The sequence below is a fragment of the Channa argus genome, chromosome 10 (assembly GCF_033026475.1).
Source record: "Channa argus isolate prfri chromosome 10, Channa argus male v1.0, whole genome shotgun sequence".
NCBI lineage: Eukaryota > Metazoa > Chordata > Actinopteri > Anabantiformes > Channidae > Channa > Channa argus.
The window spans coordinates 13,585,357-13,608,633 of NC_090206.1; the positions used below are offsets into that span (position 1 = coordinate 13,585,357).

A 23,277-nucleotide genomic window follows, 5' to 3' on the forward strand; every position below is an offset into this window, starting at 1 on the left:
ACCAGCGTTGTTTGCTCTCATTTAGTTGTGTTTAATGGGTTTTGCTTAAACATTTTTATCATAAAGTTGTGAAAAACTACATGTTAATGTATAATTTCATTCTGTTAAGTAGGGACTGTGTCATAATGTATTTAGTTTACTCAGTGCCGACGCATCACAGTGCAGTATGTGGCTGTCCGTGGTGCTGAAAGTTTATTCGTTTTTTTTGTTTGTTTCTTTTCCCTGCAATCGCTGCTGAAAAAAAGGAATTGTGATGTCTTTATTATGTTAATATTTTTGAAGAGGACACTAATTGTGACTCCCGCAGATTGATTCGTCAATGCCTTTTAACTTATGTGCTTCATATGATTATTTGCTTCCGTTTGAAACATACATTTTCCGACATGTTTTAACTCAACAGCGTTGCAGTGACGTCCTAGTGATCTGATGGTGTCAGTATTATGGCACATGGTGTCTCTAGATCTTTTCGTCATCACCTCAAGTCCAACCTTCTATTTATCATTTCGTATAAAATGGCATGGACGTGAAATTAGCACGATGCCATTCTCAGCCTTGTTTTTGTAATGGAGTTTAGTTTAAAGTAGAATAAGGCTGGTCATCATTGCTTCATTCCACAGTTATAGATACTGGAGTATTGGTCTTTTTCTTTGTTTACATAATGGAACAAAGCGCGCATCAGGCGTGGATAGAGCGATGGAGGTGCGTCGCCTGTATAGTGGTTTTGGTAACATTTTGGAGCAAAGCTTCAGCTCAAATCAGATATTGCATCTCCGAAGAACTGAAAGAAGGAAGCGTTGTTGGAAACATAGCGAAAGACTTGGGAATTGATATGACTACGCTGAGAGAGAGAGAGTATCGCATTGTTGGCAGTTCAATGGAACCCCTTTTTCACGTCAATAGGGATGACGGTATTCTCTATGTCAACAGGAAAGTGGACAGGGAGGAGATCTGTGAAAGAATCAACACATGTGTTATAAGCCTCAAAACGGTGCTTGAAAATCCTCTGGAAATTCATTATGTGGCTGTAGAAGTGCTGGACGTAAACGACCATTCTCCGTTCTTTCCAGAGAAAGAGAAACATCTAGAAATATTTGAATCGACATCACCTGGAGCAAGGTTCCAGCTACAGCCTGCTCGAGACCCAGATGGTGGTCAGTTTTCTGTCCAGCAGTATAAACTGAGTCACAATGATCACTTTCGCCTAGAAGTTAAGGAGAGAGGCGAAGACCGTAAGATGCCTTTCCTGATTTTACAAAAGCAGTTAGACAGAGAGGCTACAAAAGAGCACAAGCTTCTGCTTTCAGCTATTGATGGTGGGAGGCCAGCAAGGTCTGGAACAATAGAAATACTGATTAAGGTGCTTGATGTTAATGATAATCCACCGGTTTTTACAAAAGATGTGTATTCTGCTACTTTGAACGAAAACGCAGCCCGTGGCACGTTGGTTATTCAGGTTAATGCGACGGATTTGGACGAGGGCACGAACAGCGACATAGTTTATTCATTTGGTAAAGAGGTTGATTTCAATTTGCAAAAACTATTTAATATAGACCCCAAAACAGGCGAAATTACAGTGACAGGTGTAATTGATTTTGAGGAAAATGAAAGCCATGAACTAGATATACAGGCTTCAGATAAGGGCATTGTCCCATTATCCACATACAGAACTGTGTTAATCAAGATAGTGGACGTTAATGATAATCCTCCACAGATTGAAGTTGCATCATTTTCCAAATCTGTTCCAGAAGATTCACGAGTAGGAACAACTGTAGCCTTGATTAGCATCAATGATATGGACTCAGGCCTCAATGGAAAAGTTTCTTGCTTTATACGTGAGGACGTCCCATTCGCTGTATCTCCATCCTTGCAGGATAACATGTATGCTGTCGTGACCAAATCACAACTGGACAGGGAAGAACAGTCCTTATACGAACTCACAGTTGTTGCAAAAGACACTGGTGAGCCCCCACTTTCTTCTGAAAAGACAATAACTGTAGTGATATCAGACGTGAATGACAACAGGCCATTGTTTTCAATGAGCCCATACACGTTCTATATAACTGAAAATAATGATCTGCTAGCACTTGCATTTTCAGTCAGAGCATTTGATATTGATGATAGCGAAAATGCCCGTATTTCTTATCACATTCCGAGGGAGACCACTGAGGTCAGCGTTGGTCTGTTTTTGAATATAAACTCTGAAAATGGAGACATTACTGCACTAAAAAGTTTCGATTTTGAAACTATGAAAACTTTCCAGTTCCAAGTTGTTGCCACAGATTCTGGAACTCCATCACTAAGCAACAACGTCACAGTGAACGTGTTCATTCTGGATCAGAACGACAACGCTCCAGTCATCCTGTATCCAGTCAGCTCCAACGGTTCTGCTGAAGGTGTGGAGGAGGTTCCCCACAATGTCAACGCAGGACACTTGGTGACTAAAGTCAGAGCCTATGACGCTGATATAGGATACAACGGCTGGTTACTCTTTTCACTGCAGCAAGTTACTGACCACAGTCTCTTTGCTTTGGACCGATATACAGGACAGATCAGAACACTTCGTTCATTCACTGAGACAGACGAGGCTGAGCATAAACTGCTCATACTGGTAAAAGACAATGGGAACGTTTCACTCTCAGCAACAGCTACTGTGGTTGTCAAAGTCGTGGAGCCTAAAGAGGCTTTTGCTGCTTCTGATGTTAAAAGTGCAACTAAAGTTGATGAGGAAGACAATGTTGCATTTTATCTGATGATAACTTTGGGCTCAGTTTCTGTACTTTTTCTCATCAGCATCGTTGTGTTAATTGCAATGCAGTGTTCAACGTCCACAGACTATACTTCTAAATATCTACAAGAGCCAAATTATGATGGAACACTGTGTCACAGCATCCAGTACAGATCTGGAGACAAACGGTACATGTTAGTTGGACCCAGGATGAGCATAGGATCTACTATAGTCCCGGGCAGCAATGCGAACACACTCGTGCTTCCTGACAGGAGACGAGAATCTAAAGAGGTGAGTTTGGCCCTCTGTATATATCAAAGATAGAAAGACTTGAATATTTGTTTTTGTACATCTCATTGCACACAACCTGCAATTCGTTGTAAACTACAACCACACCAAAATAATAATAATAATGATGATCATCATCATGGCGTCTGTTAGTTATCACCCATTAGTTCTTGGGAAAATGTGCAATAAAATAGTTAACAATTACTGCAGCGCAGCTTCTGATCGCACGATGTCACCGCAGTCGGTGCTGCCTTTCTATGCTGCGTGCCATGACAAAGAACCCCTCCTCATCCTCATGTAGGTATTTTGGCGATTCTTCGTAAAGGATAGCATCCCAAAGACTTTGCGCACGCTTGATCTAAATCTGTAAATTGTTCATCCTCATTCTGTCTGACAACGGTTTGTGCATTGGCAATATAATGCCTGGAGCCTTTTTTACATTTTAGCTTAAATTTGTGGATTAATATCGAGTGTCCTCTTCAGATATGGCTGTAAATGGACGTGGAGTGTGGCCGAATAAACTGGTCACTCTCGTGGCAGCAATGTCCTTGTTGTTGGATGTTTGCACTGCACAGACACGATATTCTGTTGTCGAAGAGCTCAAAGAAGGCACTCGGATTGGAAATATAGCTAAAGATTTAGGTCTGGATCTCGGTACTTTGGAAGCTAGGGGATTTCGGATTGTGTCTGGATCAAACGAGCCAATGTTTCAGGTAAACCAGAAGGATGGCGTTATGTACGCAAATAAGAAAATAGACAGAGAGAACGTGTGTGAGCAGAGTAGCACATGTTTGATAAATCTGAAAGCTGTGCTAGAAAACCCATTAGAAATCCATTATATCACAGTGGAAATTCAAGATATAAACGACCACAGTCCTACCTTCCCCGAAAATGAAACGCGCCTGGAAATATTTGAGTCTGCGCTTCCCGGTGAACGCTTCCAGCTGAAGGCAGCGCGCGATGAGGACAGTGGAGGATATTCTGTTCAACATTATAAACTAAGTCAGAATGATCACTTTCGTTTGGAGGTAAAAGACAGAGGTATCGATGGTAAAATTCCTATTCTGTACTTACAGAAATCACTAGACAAAGAAACTCAACGTCTTCATAAGCTTTTCCTCTCTGCCATTGATGGAGGAAAACCCCCTCGTACAGGGACTACCGAGATAGTAGTTGAAGTTTTGGATGTAAATGACAATATACCTGTTTTTACTAAGGACTCTTATTCTGTCTTGCTACATGAAAATTCAGCAGTTGGTACAATAGTTATCCAAGTGAATGCAACGGATTTAGACGACGGTTTGAACGGTGAAGTAGTTTACTCGTTTGGAAGTAATGTTAATGGTAAATTGCTTCAGCTTTTTGATATAGATGGAAAAACGGGTGAAATAGTTGTTAAAGGCTTGATAGACTTTGAAGAAAAAGATCGATATGAGATTGACATAAAGGCATCTGATAAGGGCCCCGTGCCTCTAAAAACTGACAAAAGCGTTGTCATAAATATAGTTGACTTAAACGACAATATTCCTGAAATAGAGGTAACATCCTTTTCTAGTGCGATTCCAGAAGACTCTAAACCTGGAACCACAGTGGCACTGATTAGTGTCAGTGATTTGGACTCTGGTTTGAATGGAAAAGTGATGTGTTTTATTCTTGAGAATGTACCTTTTACATTAAATCCGACGCTACAAGAAAATATGTTTTCCGTTGTCACCAAATCCTCTCTGGACAGAGAACATCAGTCTCAATATGATGTAACAATAGTTGCAAAAGATGGAGGTAATCCAGCTTCCTCGTCTCAAAAGACAGTAAGTGTTGCTGTTTCTGATGTGAATGATAACAGCCCAGAGTTTTCACTAAGCCCCTACACTTTTTATGTCACAGAGAATAATACTCCTGGAACATCAGTGTTTTCTGTAAGTGCGTCTGACTGTGATGCCAACGAGAATGCCCTGATTTCCTATCACATTATGAGAGATGGAAGCGAAAAAAATAAAGTTAATTTATTTCTAAGCATGAACTCTGAAAGTGGGGACATTTTAGCAGTAAAAAGTTTCGACTTTGAAACTCTAAAAACCTTCCAGTTCCAAGTTGTTGCCACAGATTCTGGAACTCCATCACTAAGCAGCTACGTCACAGTGAACGTGTTCATTCTGGATCAGAACGACAACGCTCCAGTCATCCTGTATCCAGTCAGCTCCAACGGTTCTGCTGAAGGTGTGGAGGAGGTTCCCCGCAATGTCAATGCAGGACACTTGGTGACTAAAGTCAGAGCTTACGACGCTGATATAGGATATAACGGCTGGTTACTCTTTTCACTGCAGCAAGTTTCTGACCACAGTCTCTTTGCTTTGGACCGATATACAGGACAGATCAGAACACTTCGTTCATTCACTGAGACAGACGAGGCTGAGCATAAACTGCTCATACTGGTAAAAGACAATGGGAACGTTTCACTCTCAGCAACAGCTACTGTGGTTGTCAAAGTCGTGGAGCCTAAAGAGGCTTTTGCTGCTTCTGATGTTAAAAGTGCAACTAAAGTTGATGAGGAAGACAATGTTGCATTTTATCTGATGATAACTTTGGGCTCAGTTTCTGTACTTTTTCTCATCAGCATCATTGTGTTAATTGCAATGCAGTGTTCAAAGTCCACAGACTATACTTCTAAATATCTACAAGAGCCAAATTATGATGGAACACTGTGTCACAGCATCCAGTACAGATCTGGAGACAAACGGTACATGTTAGTTGGACCCAGGATGAGCGTAGGATCTACTATAGTCCCAGGTAGCCATGCAAATACTCTAGTACTCCCTGATAGGAGACGTGCAGCTGAAGAGGTAAGAAAGACATGAATGCGAGTGATAAATGAGATGCTGATAATGCTGATAATGATTTAAACCAAAAGAAACTTATTCACAACAACTGTCCAGAAAACTGGTTTGGAGTGGACTGTAGGCTGTTAAAAATAAGAGAAAATGAGAACATTTTATCTTGAAGGGACTGAGTTAAGATGTAGATATAAAGGTGGATCGCACTGGGTGTGCTGTGTTTGTACAATGATGCCAATCCCAGGAAATGATAAAAGCTTATTTGATTGATGGAGGAATTTAACATTTTGATTGGGAGTTTTTGAATTATGTAAATGTAGGTTGTAAACGAGCAGATTTTTGGAGGGCAATATGGGCATTGTATGAAATGTTTCTTAAGCATCTCATTTGGAAGCACATACAGGTGTGGTCCATTTAGTTCTTAATGTCAGATGGGATTGATTTTACTCTTATTTCAGCTTATTATTACATACGAGTTATGGTGTTTACTGTGTATAATTGGATTGAATGTGGGGTTAACATAGTTACTTGAGGTCTTTGCTTGTTGACACAGCTGTCATGATTCAAAGGGCCATGAATGGCTGGAACTTTGAAAGATGAGGGGAGTTGGGGGCTGCAGCAGGGGTGCAGTGAATCACAATGTACAGCCTGGTGGAACTGGGACAGTTTGCTTTAGCAGTGATACTAATGGTACATTATGGTAATGGTAATGGTACAGCAAAGCACTAAGTACATTATGATACATGATTTTATATTGATTAGCTTGGTGTGCTTTGGAATTCCAAAACTTAAAAAGTGAATACAGTTCATTTATTATTTACTATACACACTTGTCTCTAAGCAGATGTTCCTATTTCACTGACTAAAAAATAGGTCATATTCTATCACACGTGTGAAGGGCTGCATAGGCTTCTGAGCTGATTCTTAGTTCATCACTGTGTTGCCTATAGCAACACATGGGGAGAGCCACCTCTCTGAGTCTACTGGTTTCCACAGACTAGCATGTGCTCAGCAGTCTTAGCAACAGCAACGGAAGAGGCTGAAGGAGGAAGGCAGGCATAGAGAGAGCAGTAGAAGAGGGGGAGGGGAAGTTGCTTTTGAACACATCTCACAATATTTAAGCAAAATGGGTTGATTTAGTTAGAACCACAAGGATGTTGTTGAACCCTGCATTGGTAATCTGGCAGCAGAAAAACAACTGGGTCAACCTTAGAGTTCCTGAAATGACTGTCAGAAAAGCGTGTATTTAAACTATTATTGAAGTTGTCTGTGTCAAATGTTGATAGTATATTTTGATGCACTGAGCAACATGTAAAATAAATCAAGACTAAGGGGAGTATAGATGAAGCAAGGGGACGGGTCACTTCAGGCTAGAGTAAGGCAACAGCTTAGCTTCATGAAGTAAAGTACACACTTTGACTGCAGTTTGTCTATCCTGTGTTAATCAGTACTTTACTAGATAGAAATAACAGCCTCTTAGTGTATATTTATGCATATATATATATATATATATATATATATATATATATATATATATATATATGCATACATACACACACACACACACATATATATATATATGCATGCATATTTCATGCGCACATGTCCGTGTTTGCGGTAGAGTGGGCATCATGCATTTTGCAATACAGCAGCAGTGCTAAGCTGTGCCTGGACAGCAGATGCCCAGAAATGATTTATTGACGTGATTAAAATCGGGTGCATGTCTGACATCCACTGACATCTCGCAGGATGATGTTAGGGGATCACATTGGTTCTCTTTGGTTAACACTGTGAGCTGGTTAGCTATGGAAAAAGTATTTTACTGATTTGTGTATCAATGAACTAGAAATGAGGTAAACCTATTTTTTTATCCTAATTAGTATCAAATGGGAGAGTATAATCTGAGTACAGCACATCCACCATGTTATGTTGTGAGTTTATTTTCATTCTGGATTTTCTGTTAGGTGGGGGTGTGGCTGTTTGCTCCAGTGGCTTTGTCTGTCTGCTTGGCTAGCAGATCTGCACAACAAATCTGTGCAATTGTGTTTGCATGCTGAGCGCATGCAGCTAAAACCATTTCCCCTTTATCGATCCTTGTGTTTTGTGTGTGTTTGTGTATGATGTCTTTACTAAGTGTGAAAGTATTTTTCTCATTAAACTGTAGTCACTGTTGGTGCAGGGATAGAGCTTAGGACGTCAAGCTAAACGTCTATAAAAATGAGAAGTGAGCTGCTAACAGCAGTTGTGTATTAGTGTAATTACAGCAATGTGTGAGAACTGGACCTATGCGGCTGTTTTTCTTTAATCACACAAACAAAATACTGGCATTCCCTGTTTAACTCATGCCTTTACATTCCCTAATCTTCTGTATCTCCCTGACGCTGTTATTCACACTTATGTTCCTCTGTCTATATTCAACCCCTCTTAGAAACTGTATACTCCATCTTTTGCTCTGTACTGTCTGTTCTGTTTCATGCACATCATGTACTGATTCTGTTTCCTCTGGTTCACAGCTTCCCCCTCTCCTCCTTCCTTACCCTCCATATTAATATCACTCTCAGTTTTCCCCTCCCCCCCCCCCCTTTCCACTCTTGGCCTCCTTTTCCCGCTTTTATGTCCTTTCGTTCCATCTTTCACATGCCACCCTTTTCTGTCTGGCTATAATTTTTCTTTCGGCCTCACTCATCTCACACTCTGCCACATGCTCTTTACCTCTGTTTTTCTGTGTGGCTCATGCCTGTGGGGTTGTTGCTGTGGATGCTGCGTGTGCTGTTGTGTGTCAGTAGGGCACATGCTCTCCTTTTGCGACCATTTTTATTGTAGGATGGTTCCACTCACATCAAGGTCAGCAGCGGTGACAGTAATATAAGTTACACACACCACCAAAACAATGCTGATATGTTCCCCTACACATGCTTCTGCTCACACAGGCAACAACAGATTACACACACACTAACATGCAACTAATCCAGCTTATTGAGAGGGACGTTCACAGGAGAAGGGGGCTGGATAGATAGACAGGTATCTACTACTATTTAATTACACTGTAATATAGCTGTTTAGTGGTGTGTAATACTGGGACTAATCATAGCTAAGGTCTATCATTCATTTCTGCTCAATATACTATATAACACATGATATATTGTGTGGTTACCATAGCCAAGATGTTACTCTAATTCAGTATTGTCTCTACAAATGTTAAGCCTCTGTATACTCCGTCCCTCTGCATGATGTCTGTCTTTCTGTGAAACTTTCTTTTAATTCCTAACTCACCTGGCTACAGTTGACAATGTTGCCTATATTGTTTATGAACAATTAGTTGATCTATCTCTGCAAATGGAGGAATGAAAGCATTACTTTAACATAGTTTGTAGTATTTAAATAAATATTTGTTTTACAGGTTGTACAGTATTGAGTCACTTAAAGTGCATGCTGTTCAGATACTGATGACCTGTTTGTTACTTGGAGTAACACTGCATGTGCTCTCCCGGTGTTTTTGAGTGTGTGGTTGCTTAAGCATTTCTTCTTTGCAAACCGACCAGGTGACTTGAGGTTGTTAATTCAGAAGGAGGTTGTTGCTGTGAATGTCAGGGAGCACTGGCACTGCTGCACTGCAGAATAGTGTTTGATAAATAAACTGTGCATCCTTGCACAGTGCTGTCCTTTACATGTGGTATGGCAGGTTGTGAAGTGAAATGACTTTTACCTGTTTCAAGTTAGACTAACAATAGATTACTAGTTCTCAGGCGTGTGTGGCATTCAGAGCTTATTCAGAGCCCCATCACTTTTTTCAATTTTGTTATGTTGCAGCCTGATGTTGTTGGTTTATTTTTCATTGCACTACACTCAGACTCTACAAAACAGAATTTAAATTTTAAATAGAAAAATACTGAAATATCATATGTACATAAGTACACAGGTTTTTAAACCCTTTACTCATCACTATGTTAAAGCACTTTTGACAACAATTACAGCCTCAAGTCTTTTTGGGTATGATGCAACAAACTTTTCACACCTGGATTGGGGGATTTTCTGCCATTCTTTTCAAATCCTTTCAAACTCAGTCTCTATAGAGACGTGTGTGCCTTTCCATGTCCAATCAATACAATTACCAAAGGTGGACTCAAGCCAAGGTGTAAAAACATCTCAGCAGTGATCAAAAGAAATTAGAGGCACCTGAGCGAGTATTCTTGCAAATGTTCTGAATACGTGTGGTATTTCAGTTCTTTACAATAAATTTCTATAAATTCTGTTTTGACTTTGTCATTATGGGGTACTGAGTGTAGATTAAAAAGGAATAACATTTAAATGACTAAAGAATCACACTGCAACATAACAAAAATTGAAATAAGTAAAGACAGAATCAGTAAGTCTGCAAAAAGTTTCCCTGGCACTGCTTCTTTCACTCCTATCATTTGCCCTAGAATATGACAAGGCTGGTTCAGAGCAACATGTGGCTTTTATGGGAACTGTTCCAGACTCATGACTATTCTTCGATAAATGGGTCACAGTGTTTGTTTATGTTGATAAAGAGACATAGAAATAATAAAGACAATCAGCAGTACATAAATAGATATATTTCTTTCTCACTTCTATCTTTTTTTATGCCTGATACTGTGTGAGTAGCTCAGACACTTTATCCTTTCCACCACTCAGTTATATAAGCCCTTAGTTTCATTATGTCTCATTCTATTGACTCATGGCTGTGTCCCCTATAGGTTGTACCTTGACCCTCTCAGTTTAGAATCACTTCATTGCAGCTGAAACAAGGCACTGAGGCATTTCTCCAGGGTGTTGGCAGGGTCAGCTTCGATGAGCAGTAACACCATTGTCCCAGAAAAAAGAAATCAAAAATCCTCAGTGAGAGGTATGAGCCTAAGTCCTCGCTGCATTTTGTCAGTGTGTTTTTTCCTCCTCCTTAGGACCGAACTTATATTTTAACAATGTAATAATTAAAAACAAATACAATCTTACTACCACCACATTGCTGACCAATCTAAATATGTATATGTCTTTGTTAAATGCAGTTAGCCCTGTGCTATGTTTTTTTTTTTTTTTCTGAATTAAAATAGCTCAGAACAGATGTAGGTCTGAATGGTTTTGGTTTGGCATCAGTGCTCATACAGCCACAACATCTGCTGATGTGTTTGGGTCATCACTGAGTGACCGGAGGATTGAACTGACTGAGGAGTCAACATTAGGCATGAAGGCTGCATAGTCTTTAAGTCTAGTGGAAAACTAGTTAAGACACGGTTGTTTGTGTTTTGTGATCTAGATCAGGGGGTGGGACTGTCGTCTCCAGTTGAAAGAATGTTGGAAGGGATAGTAAGAGCTGGATACAGCCTTGGTAAGAGGATTGCCTACTTAGAGTGGTATCCTTTCACTGAGCACTGTCGGGGAGCTGGGGTATACAGTCATCACTGGCCTACACTTGTGATTAAATCCATATACTGTATTTATTTCTGGCCATGCAGCGATGGCATCAGATGTTGCCAGTTAGATGGATCCTTTCCTTAGCTACAGGGTTCCCACTCCTCCTGTGGTTACTTGCCCCCGCCCAGAGCCCCCATTAAGCATCTTAGGTAATTGCTTAGCCTACTTTATAGTAAATTGTATTTATCTGACACTTCCCTGTTTGGGTTTTCACAACAAAAGAACTATACAAACTCTGTGTGTTATTGACACATTTATTTTGTTGCGCTCACACAATAGTTTCTGTGATTTGTGCAGGAATGAGTGCTTTCCTAATTTAATGGTTCTTTCAAGCAAGAAGACAATACCAGTAATAATCAGCCAATAATTATGTCTGTGGCAAGCAAATAATATATTGCAATTGTGATGGTTTCTATGTTGTAACTTGAAAAACAAAAACATTTCACATGTATTGAACTGTGAGTAAAAAAAACAACAATTAATTCATCTGTGTAAATAAGTTTTCAAAGAGACATAAGTGATATACTATTTTACTACAAACCAGCCTAGTCTACCAACAAACAGGAAATGTGGCTAGTATGCACTGAGCATATGAATGTACAGAATTATAATTGACTAATATTAGCTCTCTGAGGGCTGCACACAATGACTGACTGAGTGCTGATAAGTGTGTTTGAGCACATCAAAGTGATATAGTTAAAAGAGAGTAAGCTTCTTTTAATACACAGTAAAGAGGAAACATATTGTTTTTCATCCTTGATTGATTTTTTAAATCATCTGAATGTCAGGTAGCTTCTTCTGGTAATTTTTATCTGAATGCAAACCAAGGAGCTGTTCTGTGCAGTGGGTGAGTCATCTTAACCCACATGTAGCTTTTCATTTTGGAAAGTTGCTGTACTGTGTTTATTTTTAGTTGAACATCTGTTATAAAAAATGTAAATAAGACCTTGGATTTTAAGGGTCATGCTAGTATTATTTCATTATGATATTAAGGAGATCGTATGCCCTGTAAGCACACACACTTCAGTTGTGTCCATAAATGTGTTACATGTGTCAGATGGTAAATGTTCATCCATGTTTCCCGCCATCTTGTCCAGTGGGTGCAGTGTATGGATACAACAATGAGACATGGGTGTGGAAGATAAGTGTTAATGCTGTAAGACTGACTCATATCCCACATTCTCCTCCCACCCACTGACTCTCTGTCTCTTCCCCCTTCCCCTGCCTTTGTTCTTGTTGTCATCACCCCACTTTTCTTCAGCTGTATATGCTTTACCACTCATCTTCACTTTTTAGTACATTTTATTCCTTAGCTTATTTCTTTGGTCCAAATCTTTGAACACATCCTTTCACTCTAATTTTTACACAAAGAGTGTATTTTTCTATTTTTTTTTCTATTCCTCCCCTCCTCCTACACATCGTTATTTCTTTTGGCTGGTACTCTCTCTTATGCCCCCTCCTGTCTCTATGTGCAACTGCAATTTGACAAAAAATGGCTGACACCTTTTCAAGCCTGTTTTATTCTCTCCCTCCTTTCTTTTTCATGTCACCTTATTTGTTTGCTAAGTGCTATGCAGATGCATAGCTTTTGTCTATTAGTTTACTCCAACATGCACCAGGCCTTCTTATCAACACAAGTATGTGCTTTTTCTCCACAAACTGGATCTGGTGACCAGAGTTAAACATGTCACACCAAAAGGAGAGTATTATAAGACCACAGTGTAGCTCTTCACAGCCTTATACCTGTAGCTAAAACAAAATAATCTGACACTGTCCCTTTATTACGGTCCGTAACTATAAACTGTGTAAACCCAGAGGGAAGTTTTTGTTTGACTTTGACCTTATCAATTGCAAATTACTAGTTTACATGCAGAATGCAAGACATATAAAGCATGGTTAATAATTAAACTGTTTTTTTGTCTGATTTAAAAACAAAGTTCATTCCTGCATTTTGTTTGTTGTCTTTCTCTGTGTGTGTAGCAAAAAATGTAAAGCCCAGGATTCAGTGCATCAGTGTTTGGTTGGATAATTTAGTTTTCAGTAGGTTTACATGGCAAGTCAAGTTATCACATGATGCATTTAATTTAAGACCAAATGCTATATGCACACTGAAACCTAACTGTCTACTTTACCAGCAGGGCTAGATAATATATTTACATTACAGAAAATGGAGTAAGAATCTACTTAATATAAAACGAGGAAAGTGGAGCAGAGACAACAAATATGATGGGAGATTGGTTTGCTTGTTTACACATTACTTTAAATTGGGTCTTTGCAATAAGACTGGATGTAATTATTCCCAAGCCCCTGTTTAATACCAAATGCTCATCTTAATCCTGACTCACCTTGCTTTGTCCTCTAACTGGGAACTAGGGCAGCATGCGATGTCAAGGGAACAAGGATAAATATTGAATGAAAAAAATCTCCAAAAATCACTTAGTGGTCACAATTAAACACATATTTACAATCTCCATACACCTGTATGTAAAGTTTGTTGGACCAAATAATACAAATTGTAAACCATTACCCTTCTCCTCTCCTGTTTTAAGTAGAGAATTAACGTCAATACATTCTTCCCATTCTGGAGCTGGTGTCAGCAATCCCAGTTAAGTTATTAAGGGTCCGGCAATGTGTGTAAAGTGACAATTCTACTACGTTGCTCCTCTAATGCGATTAGGTGGGATCATCTTAATGACGCCATTATGTGCAACTCTGAGAGGCAGCAACACAGAGTGAGGATGCTTACTCCGTCTTAAAATCCAGGTTAATGTCCAGGCTGCTTGTATTTTTTACTTTGTGCCATTATATTATTGTTATGAATTTGTTGTGGCCTGTCTGCATGTTTTTTCTGCTTGTTCACTGTTTCTGTTTAATTTATGTTAAAACGCTTAAAAGCCTCTAATGTCACTGCAGGTATGCCATCTTTGCTAAATGTATTATAATTTATTTTTAACTGTCTTGCCTTTTCAATCAATTTATGGTTCTTCTATGATGCATTTGTTGGTGGATTTATTGTTACATATTTCAAGGCCATTGGATAGAGGCCTAACATAGTCACCACATTATAAGAATGGTCTTTTGCTACACGGTGGGGTGATGTCCATAAAGCTGTTTAAGTTTTGATGGTAACAAGAGCAGGACATGGTGTTTGCTATATTTATTAATTATTTTATAAATAGTTATCTTCATGTTCTGTGGAAAGTGGAGCACCCCTCACAAAGCCATTTCATCCGTCCCCATCATCAGATGGGATTCTATGTAGGCTGGCACTCTCTTCTATTATTCAGACTTTTTTTTAAGGAAATGGGCCAAGCCCTAGCATAGAGGGCCTGCACCTGCAATGGTCTTTGGATGCAGCACTGCATGTTGCATATTCATTACTGCATGACTAATAGAAGCAAAATACAGCCATAACACACAGTCACACTGATATATTTTGCTGATGCAAGGGTAAATAATGAGACACCCAGGTGTTAAGAAGTATGTTTTTTAATTCTGTAAAATGCCGTGTTATATACTATATATTCTGCATATTATCTGACTTCGCCTGTCTGTTTTGATATGTATCAGGCTATTATAGAATGTGTAGGCTTTGTTACACATCCACGCCACCTTTCCCACGAAGGAAACATTTTGACATTTTAATTTCCGCAGGCAGAGGAAATGTGTTCAGACACTAAGGCTACTAGTGTACCTGTTCCTGTGATACAATATTTGGAGTGGGTGGGTGTGTTATTGGCTTTATAGCTTGGCCTGCTTCTCACATCAGTGCTTCTGTGCTTTTACAAAGTATTGTAGAGAACAAAGAAGAGGATGGAAAGGCTCCACCTTGTGGAAACAAATGGAAGAAACTTCCTATTTTTGTGTTATATTTTTGTGTGTACTATTTTGCCACTGTGTTGTATTGACTGGCATTGTTGTTGCTTTTGTCAGTATGATCAGTATTGATCACCAGATATCAGGTTTTGTCCCATTTTCCACTCTGATTTAAGCCAAACACAGCCCATGTCCTCTTCCCCGATGAACACTTTGATTGACAAATCTAGGTTATCCATGCCTGACTAAAGCTAGATTTATTCTTAATCCCACAAAAAATTGTGTAGTCCGAACTATTTCTGTGTGTGGGTAAGAGACACAACAAAAGAGAAAAGAGAGAGAAAGAGAGAGAGAAAGAGGGAGGGAGGGAGTATACAGAGAGCGTGTGTGTCCTCTATTATATACACAATTGTATTTAATGGGTTAATGTGCATGTTAATGGAAATATATCCACTTAAGTGAGATGATACCCATAGTGTTGGTATTGTAGGTGATTGTATGGTTTTGATTAGGGAAAGACAAATGCTATGTCCTTGGATACTGAGGGCTCAAAAAGAGGGGTGTGGAGGAGTGGGCTGCAGGGAGGGGCACTGTCAGGAGCTGCATCTGCATCACCATGGATACAAGAGGAGAGCTAGTGAATCAATAACAGATCTTCCCTGTAAAAGCTGATCTGTGACACTGCCTTTGTCGCTAGGCTCAGTGTTGAGCCAATAAGAGTGTCCATTACAGTCACATTGATTCTAGCTGACCAATCAGATTTTTGTGCAGAATTTACTTTTACCCAAGCTTGTTGTACATCCTGTTCACGTGATATATTCCACTAATGATTTGTTTTTGCAAAGTGAAGCATGAGTGTCTCTCTCTTGCCAGTGTTCTATGATTATGATTACAATATATGAAGTGAGACAGTAACACATAATTTCTATTTCTGTTTTTCTCTTCAACCCTCTCTTTTTCTCCCTCTCACACTTCTCTTATATGCTAATACCCAAACCTCATCATTCCTTTCAGCTGTTAGCCTTCATGCAGAGAGATGCAGAAAGCCATGGATTCTTACTGATTGCTGTAGATTTGCTGTAACAACTTCAATAACACCCTGTCTCTGTAGGCATTGCTTCAATATTGCAACTTTCTTAGAATAGCTCCAATATGATGGATATTATGAAGTGATGACAGTTATCTCCTGTAAACCGACAACTTTATGAGTGTCTTTATACTTTCATGTACACTAATCACGCATACCATTATGACCACCTGCACAATTTAATGTAATCCAATAAAGTGATTCTGCACTGAATTCTACTTTTACAAGGTTATAATTCCTCAGTTTGTAAGTGGAAACTGTCAGAAAGGTGACAATTCTACTATGGAGTGGAGTCATACCGTAGCACATTATAAGACGAGGTGTTTTGGCCACCTCATTCATTTTAAATAAATTGCACAGGTGGTCATGATGTTATGCCTTATTGATGTCTTTATAATGGTAACAACAGTTAGAGTGGTTGTATTGAAAGGCCAAAACTAGGTAAAGTAACTATATGTATTGAAATCTAAATTAAACTTTCCGTCTCCTGAGTCAGGTAGTGACAGCTCAAGACAGAAACCAATTGAACAATCGTTTCAGTACCAACATCAATCTTTTTCTCCTGCCTGCTGTTTTACAGTAGAGTAACTAGTTATGTGATATTTGGGCACTATGCCATTACTTTCCACATGAGTAAACACTGTGTTGGTGTGCCTCTAGTTTTGTCTCAGGGGTATTTGCATGTGTGTGCTTGGGCATGTTCCATATTGCTGTGTCCTGGTTTTCATCTTGTTCATTCTCATGTTTCCATGGACCCGCCCCTGTCCTACTTAGCCTGAAGACCAATGAAGGCCAGTGCAGATTTGGAAAGAAATGATGTAGTGGAAGATGAACAAGTGATTCACTCACCCTGCATCTCTTTCCATCCATCTATGTAATATAGATGATGTTATGGACCTGTTATGTATGTGTACCTCTAGCATGGAAGTGTGAATATCTTACAGATTAAATTTTTTGTTATGCTGGTATAATGATATAGCGATATCTTGTGCCCACAGCTTTAAAAGTTGTAATTTAAAATGTATCTGTTATGTCACATATAGAATAAGGGAGTTCAATAATCTGCTTTCAGGCTTATTTAACTTTAGAGTTATTTATTTTCCTTAATAACATTTCACTTTATTTGTGTCTCTACAATGAAATTTCACTTTCCTGTGGAGTGTTTCTATTAAATTATGCCAGTCTATCTACCTTCTTATCTTCAGTCTTCCATTTATCTTAGAGTCTAAGTGATTCTATGTCATTCATGTGGTTCTAGTCACACTGTTGCTAAAATCATGAGCTGTAGCAGCCATATCACACCTTTTCATCAGAAACTCAGCAAAGAATGTGGATCTTAATTTAGCTGAGATCTTACAGTACTATAAAATAACCACTGATCAAAAAAGGAGCATACAGAAGGAGTAGGGTGCCCCCTTGTGCTGTGGTGAGGTGTACTCCACAGAAAAACAGCATAGTGACATCAGTGTTGTCTTCACATGAAGCAGGATATATAGTGCAAACTGCAGGAGTGGGGGTGGTCTTAAGGGGATACAGTGGGGGATACAGTGGGTTGGCTAAATGCAAAGGTCAGGGTCTCTGTGGGACTGGGGGTGGAAAAGGAAGCAGGCACTGCTGCTCAAGTGGATCTTTCATAGTGAATATGCTACTGCAGTGCTACATTACCAATTTATGAGCAGCAGGTTTGGTGTCCATACGTGTGTTGTTTTGTTCAGTTGTGTGTGTGTTTTGCACCTGACACAGTAGGAAATACAGTGTTTAACTGACGTGCTTTCCCATTTCTTTAAAAAATTTAAACCCACAGTTTCCTGCATTACTGAGAATGCATGTATGTTTGTGCACACATGCATCATGTCTGTGCCTGAAATGGCATTGCCATGGAGACGAGAGAGCTTTGCAAGGAGAGAGAAAGGGAGGGGGGGGGGGGGACACGCCTTAGAGCATGTTCATCTATCACCCTTCCCCCATCTAATCACTTAGAAATGAATAGTACAATACATAGACTTATAACACACACATACACACACACAAACAGCTGTGAGCTACGTAATGGATTAAATCATTAGAATAGAGGAGATGCAGAAGCTAATTTTGGTGACTCCATATATATTGATGACACTTCAATTATGCAGTGAACAAGCCTAAAACACGCCCATGCCACCCCCTCCCCTCACCTACTACTCACTTCTCGCTCAGTGCCTTTGATCAAACTACTCTATTGTGTGGCGTGGTGCTCTTTTTCTGTTCATCATTTGACAGGTAAAACTACACACAGAGTAGCAGGTTCACACATGCATTTAACCACTAAATTTAATATGTACAGTTCTGAGTATTTACTGAGCAAAGTGTGTTTTTCTTCTTGATCTAATTATTTAATCAGTATTAATTATTCAGCAAATTAAATCATCATATCCTCAGGAAATATGGCTTTCGTCAAGTTAAACAGAATTATAAATAAGAATGATATTACTGTCTTCATGAGGAATTAGTTAATGAAGTAGTACTTTAAATTAAAGCAGCGTGTGTGTTTGTCCTTTCAAATAACCTCTTACTGTACCTACATTAGTGCATTCAGACATATTAATTGAGGAATTGGCCTCTCTGCCTATGCTTCCCAGAGGTACTGTAATGCATGTGGTATTGGAGAAGGAGGTTCTGTTTTTTACCTCCATGGCACAACCAGTGTTTCCTGCACATAGCAGAGTGAACATCCTCAGAAATAATCCTGACTGGTCTCTGCTTGCACTTAGTACTACAGGTTACTGGTACTGTATGTTGTATGTTGTCTGCATGTTGTCTATGCAGTACTAAGTTTACTTCAAATTTGCAGAAGTGTACATGTATATAATTTATAGGAAAAGTGTTACTGACAGTAGTAGTAAAAGATTTAAATTGTCATTTTATTTACACAATAAGGCTGGTGTCAGCCGGTGACAAAGCAGAATCAATGCCTCTTAAAGAATGCATTTTCTAAACTGTAGTATTCGGTGGTCCATATGGTTCATCTTGATTTTTGAAAAAGATAATAAAAAAATAAAATAAAAAAAAAAGTCATTGCAGTATAGGCAGTGACTGACAAACTAGGAATCAATAAATGTTATCGCAGGCTTTCTGGGCCTGAGGGGTGAGGTGACCATGTAAATAACCTACATGTTCATTCAGCCTTGTGGCGTTTGTACATTATACTCTTCGGCCAACGTTCAGCAAACAGCCCGTCCTTTGTGAGCAATTATTTTTATTATTGTGCAATTATCAGATGACTGAAGCTCAGTGAGTGATTGTTATTAATATTTTTAAATTAAATCATGTTTCACACAGAATGGAAATAGGACAGGAGTTTCTTAATCCAATGCTTAATCCAGGGATTACAAATGAGGGAATGTTCATAAGCTTATGACCACTGTCACTGTGGAAATGTGGAGAAATATTAACATTTATAAAATTACACTACAGCACCCAGATGTATTTCCTGCATTCACACACCAGCAGTGTAATGAGGTCAAATTAAATGTATTAATTGGCCTTCAGGCTAAAACACAACAAACAAATGAATATGGGGAAAAAGCTATTTGGATGAAGATATTACAAATTTAAGATGCAAGTCTTTTTGTCTTCATGAACTTTTTCTCAAAGAATTGGCAACAATTCTTTATGGAGGTCCATGGTGAAATAATGAGATTATCCATTCTGTGTGTGTAGAGCGGGTGCACCCTGTTTTATTTTAAGAATAGTTTAGATACAGTTACCAAACATTAAGGTAGGGAGACCATAGTCTTGAGAAACGATCTGTGTGCTGTCCAAGGTGCTGAAATGTGTCTCTTGGTTATGTTACATATTTAGAAGCGCACATAAATATCAGTTTATTATTACAAATAGATGCTGTAGAGGCAATATTTTAATTTTCACTATTCTGCAATTTACCTCTTTTACCACGGGTCGCCGCTGTGGATCCATTAGAATCAGGTTAAGCGTTGACACAAGTAGGCCCCTCCCGTTTTCAGGCTACAGGGACTTAGTCTTTGTTAAAGAGAGACAGAGGACGGTGGAAAAAACAGCATTTTTTATCTTATACAAAGAACTTTCAGTTTTTTCTTTCAAACTGTCAAACTATCTAACATTATTAAAAAAGCCATATTGATACTGGCTATAATTATGTCTTTCCCTTACAGACGGAGCTATTTGATATATCTCTATCTTTTTCTGCTGGCTTGTTACTCGGTATCGGTGTCCGGGCAGCTCTCCTATTCCGTCTCAGAAGAGGTAAATCCGGGGACTCCTGTTGGAAATATCGCTAAGGATCTAAATCTCAATTCACAGGAATTGGAAACCCGTATGTTTCATTTAGTTACTGGACCAAAGAGAACATTCTTTGAGGTAAATCTGAAGACTGGTGTTATGTATGTCAGTGAGAGAATAGACAGAGAAGAGCTTTGCGCAGAGGAACTTAAATGCACAGTGAGTGTAGAAGCTGTCATAAATAACCCTTTGAAACTGTATCGTATTGATGTTGACATTTTAGATGTAAACGACAATGCCCCGTTGTTTAAGACTAAAATGCAAAATCTATATATTGCCGAGAGCACTTTACCGGGAGTGAAATTCGCATTATCTGAAGCAACCGATTCAGATGTGGGTAGAAACGGAGTCAGTACTTACAAATTAAACCAAAATGAGCATTTTTCTTTAGCAGTGCACAAAGCAGGTGCCAGTGTGTCTGCTGAGTTAGTGCTGCAGAAGGCTTTAGACAGAGAGAAACAGCCTGTCATTACGATGACACTCACCGCTGTGGATGGAGGGAGTCCTCCAAAATCAGGCACCTCACAGCTTGTTGTTAATATTTTAGATAATAATGATAACATCCCCATTTTCAGCGAAACCTTGTACAAGACAAAGGTTATTGAAAACGCCCCACAAGGCACAGTACTTATAGCTGTGAATGCCACCGATGCAGACGCGGGTTTGAACAGTGAGATTGTGTATTCACTGAGAAGCAAGGATCAAGATCACGTACTCGACATGTTTGAAATCGAAAGTCAAACAGGTGTCATTACGGTAAAAGGCAATGTAGACTATGAAGAAAGGAGGGTATTTGAGATACGTGTAGAAGCCAGTGACAAAGGTCAGCCTCCTATGTCTGCTCATTGTAAGGTGCTGGTAGAAGTGGTGGATCTAAATGACAACCCTCCTGAGATCACTGTGACCTCACTGCACAACACAGTGAAAGAGGACGTCAAAGAGGGCACAGTGGTGGCACTCGTGTCCGTTCTCGATAGAGATGGGGGGAGATACGGTGATGTGAGCATTCAGATTAAAAATAAGGTACCTCTAAAACTCGAAGCAAACTACAGAAATTATTATTCATTGTTAGTTGACGAGGCCTTAGATAGGGAAAAGGTGTCAAATTACAACATCACGATAGTAGCCACTGATAAAGGAGCCCCGCCCCTCTCCAGCACGAGTATAGTTTCTATACTAGTTTCTGATGTCAATGATAACCCGCCTGTGTTTCCAGAGCCCATAATTAATGTATACGTGAATGAAAACAGTCCAACAGGAGCAGTTATTAAAACAATCACTGCTACTGATGCTGACATTGACATGAACAGCCAGGTGAGGTATTCGTTTTTACAATATAACACTGACTCATTACAAGTTTCTGCTATGGTGAATATTAACTCAGAGACAGGAGACATAGTCAGTCTGCAGTCCTTTAACCATGAGGAGATGAAAACGTTTCAGTTCAAAGTTCAGGCCACAGACTCCGGTGTTCCTCCTCTCAGCAGCAACGTGACTGTGAACGTTTTTATCCTGGATGAGAACGACAACAGTCCCGCAATTCTCGCTCCCTATTCTGAGCACGGCTCCGTTAACAGTGAGAGCATCCCCTATTCTGCTGAAGCGGGATACTTTGTGGCAAAGATCAGGGCTGTAGACGCAGACTCTGGATACAATGCGCTGCTTTCTTATCACCTCTCTGAGCCCAAAGGAAACAACCTCTTCCGGGTCGGAACCAGCACCGGAGAGATCAGGACTAAGAGGAGAATGAGTGACAATGACTTGAAAACTCACCCCTTGGTGGTGCTGGTTTCTGATAACGGAGAACCCTCCCTGTCAGCTACTGTGTCTATTGATGTGGTGGTGGTTGAAAGCACAGCTGACATCCAGACTCAGTTCAGACATGTGCCCATAAAGGAGGAGAGCTTCTCAGATTTAAACCTGTATCTGCTGATCGCCATTGTGTCGGTGTCTGTCATCTTTCTCCTGAGCCTCATCAGTTTAATCGCTGTCAAATATCACAGGACAGACAGCAGTTTCAGCAGGTACAGCGCCCCAATGATCACCACCCACCCTGACGGGAGCTGGTCTTACTCTAAATCTACTCAGCAGTATGACGTCTGTTTCAGCTCAGACACGCTCAATAGTGACATGGTGGTTTTCCCCGCACTGTTTCCCCAAGTAGATGCGGAACTGATCAGTATTAATGGAGGAGACACTTTTACTAGGACTCAGACTTTACCTAATAAAGAGAAGGTAAGGACATGATGTTGTTACATTTGTTAAATATCATACACAAATAACTGTTAGGATTTATGTAAGAATATGTAGTTTTGAAAGAGATTTGCATCGTGCAGGGAGATGAATGTAAAGTTAATGATAAATGCAATTACATCTGCGATCAATTTTAGATTTATTTATGAACCGGTTGTGTGAAACGAATTCTGACACGAAAAGTTTTATTTGTAAAAAACATATCAAATAAAAGTTACTTTTCATATAAAAACTTATTCTGGGATCTTGTGGCTAGTGACATTTTCATTTACGTTTTTATTTTTATTTATAAAACTGAAATTCTTAAATTTTGGTATCTATAGTCCACATTATATATTAATGACTTTCAGTTTTGACCAATAATCAACCTTTTGTATATCCTTCTGGTAGCATTAAAGTTATGCCTCTCTCCATATTGCTGAAGCAAGATATAGGGAGACTGCAAAACTCAAACTCTATGCGTGATAAAACTTTACGGAAATTTTACACTTTAGTATACAAGTAAAATGCGGATATGGACAAATGTGTGTGATCTGTGAGTTCTTATC

General features: G+C 39.4%; 1 protein-coding gene across 22 annotated transcripts in view; it reads left to right on the plus strand.

The window, feature by feature from the left end:
* The window catches only part of LOC137133958 (protocadherin alpha-C2-like), a 165,334-nt gene that overhangs the window by 57,884 nt on the left and 84,173 nt on the right, over positions 1-23,277 (plus strand). Inside the window, exon 1 of one of the 22 annotated variants that reach the window (XM_067518171.1) lies at positions 515-3,016. The exons of 19 other annotated variants lie outside the window; for them this stretch is intronic. In XM_067518171.1, coding sequence (XP_067374272.1) covers positions 659-3,016 — 2,358 coding nt within the window. In that variant the 5' untranslated portion in view covers positions 515-658. Of the gene's footprint in view, positions 1-514; positions 3,017-3,333; positions 5,854-20,651; positions 22,712-23,277 lie in introns of those variants that run through there. 2 more of the 22 variants (XM_067518179.1, XM_067518187.1) reach the window with 2 other exon arrangements.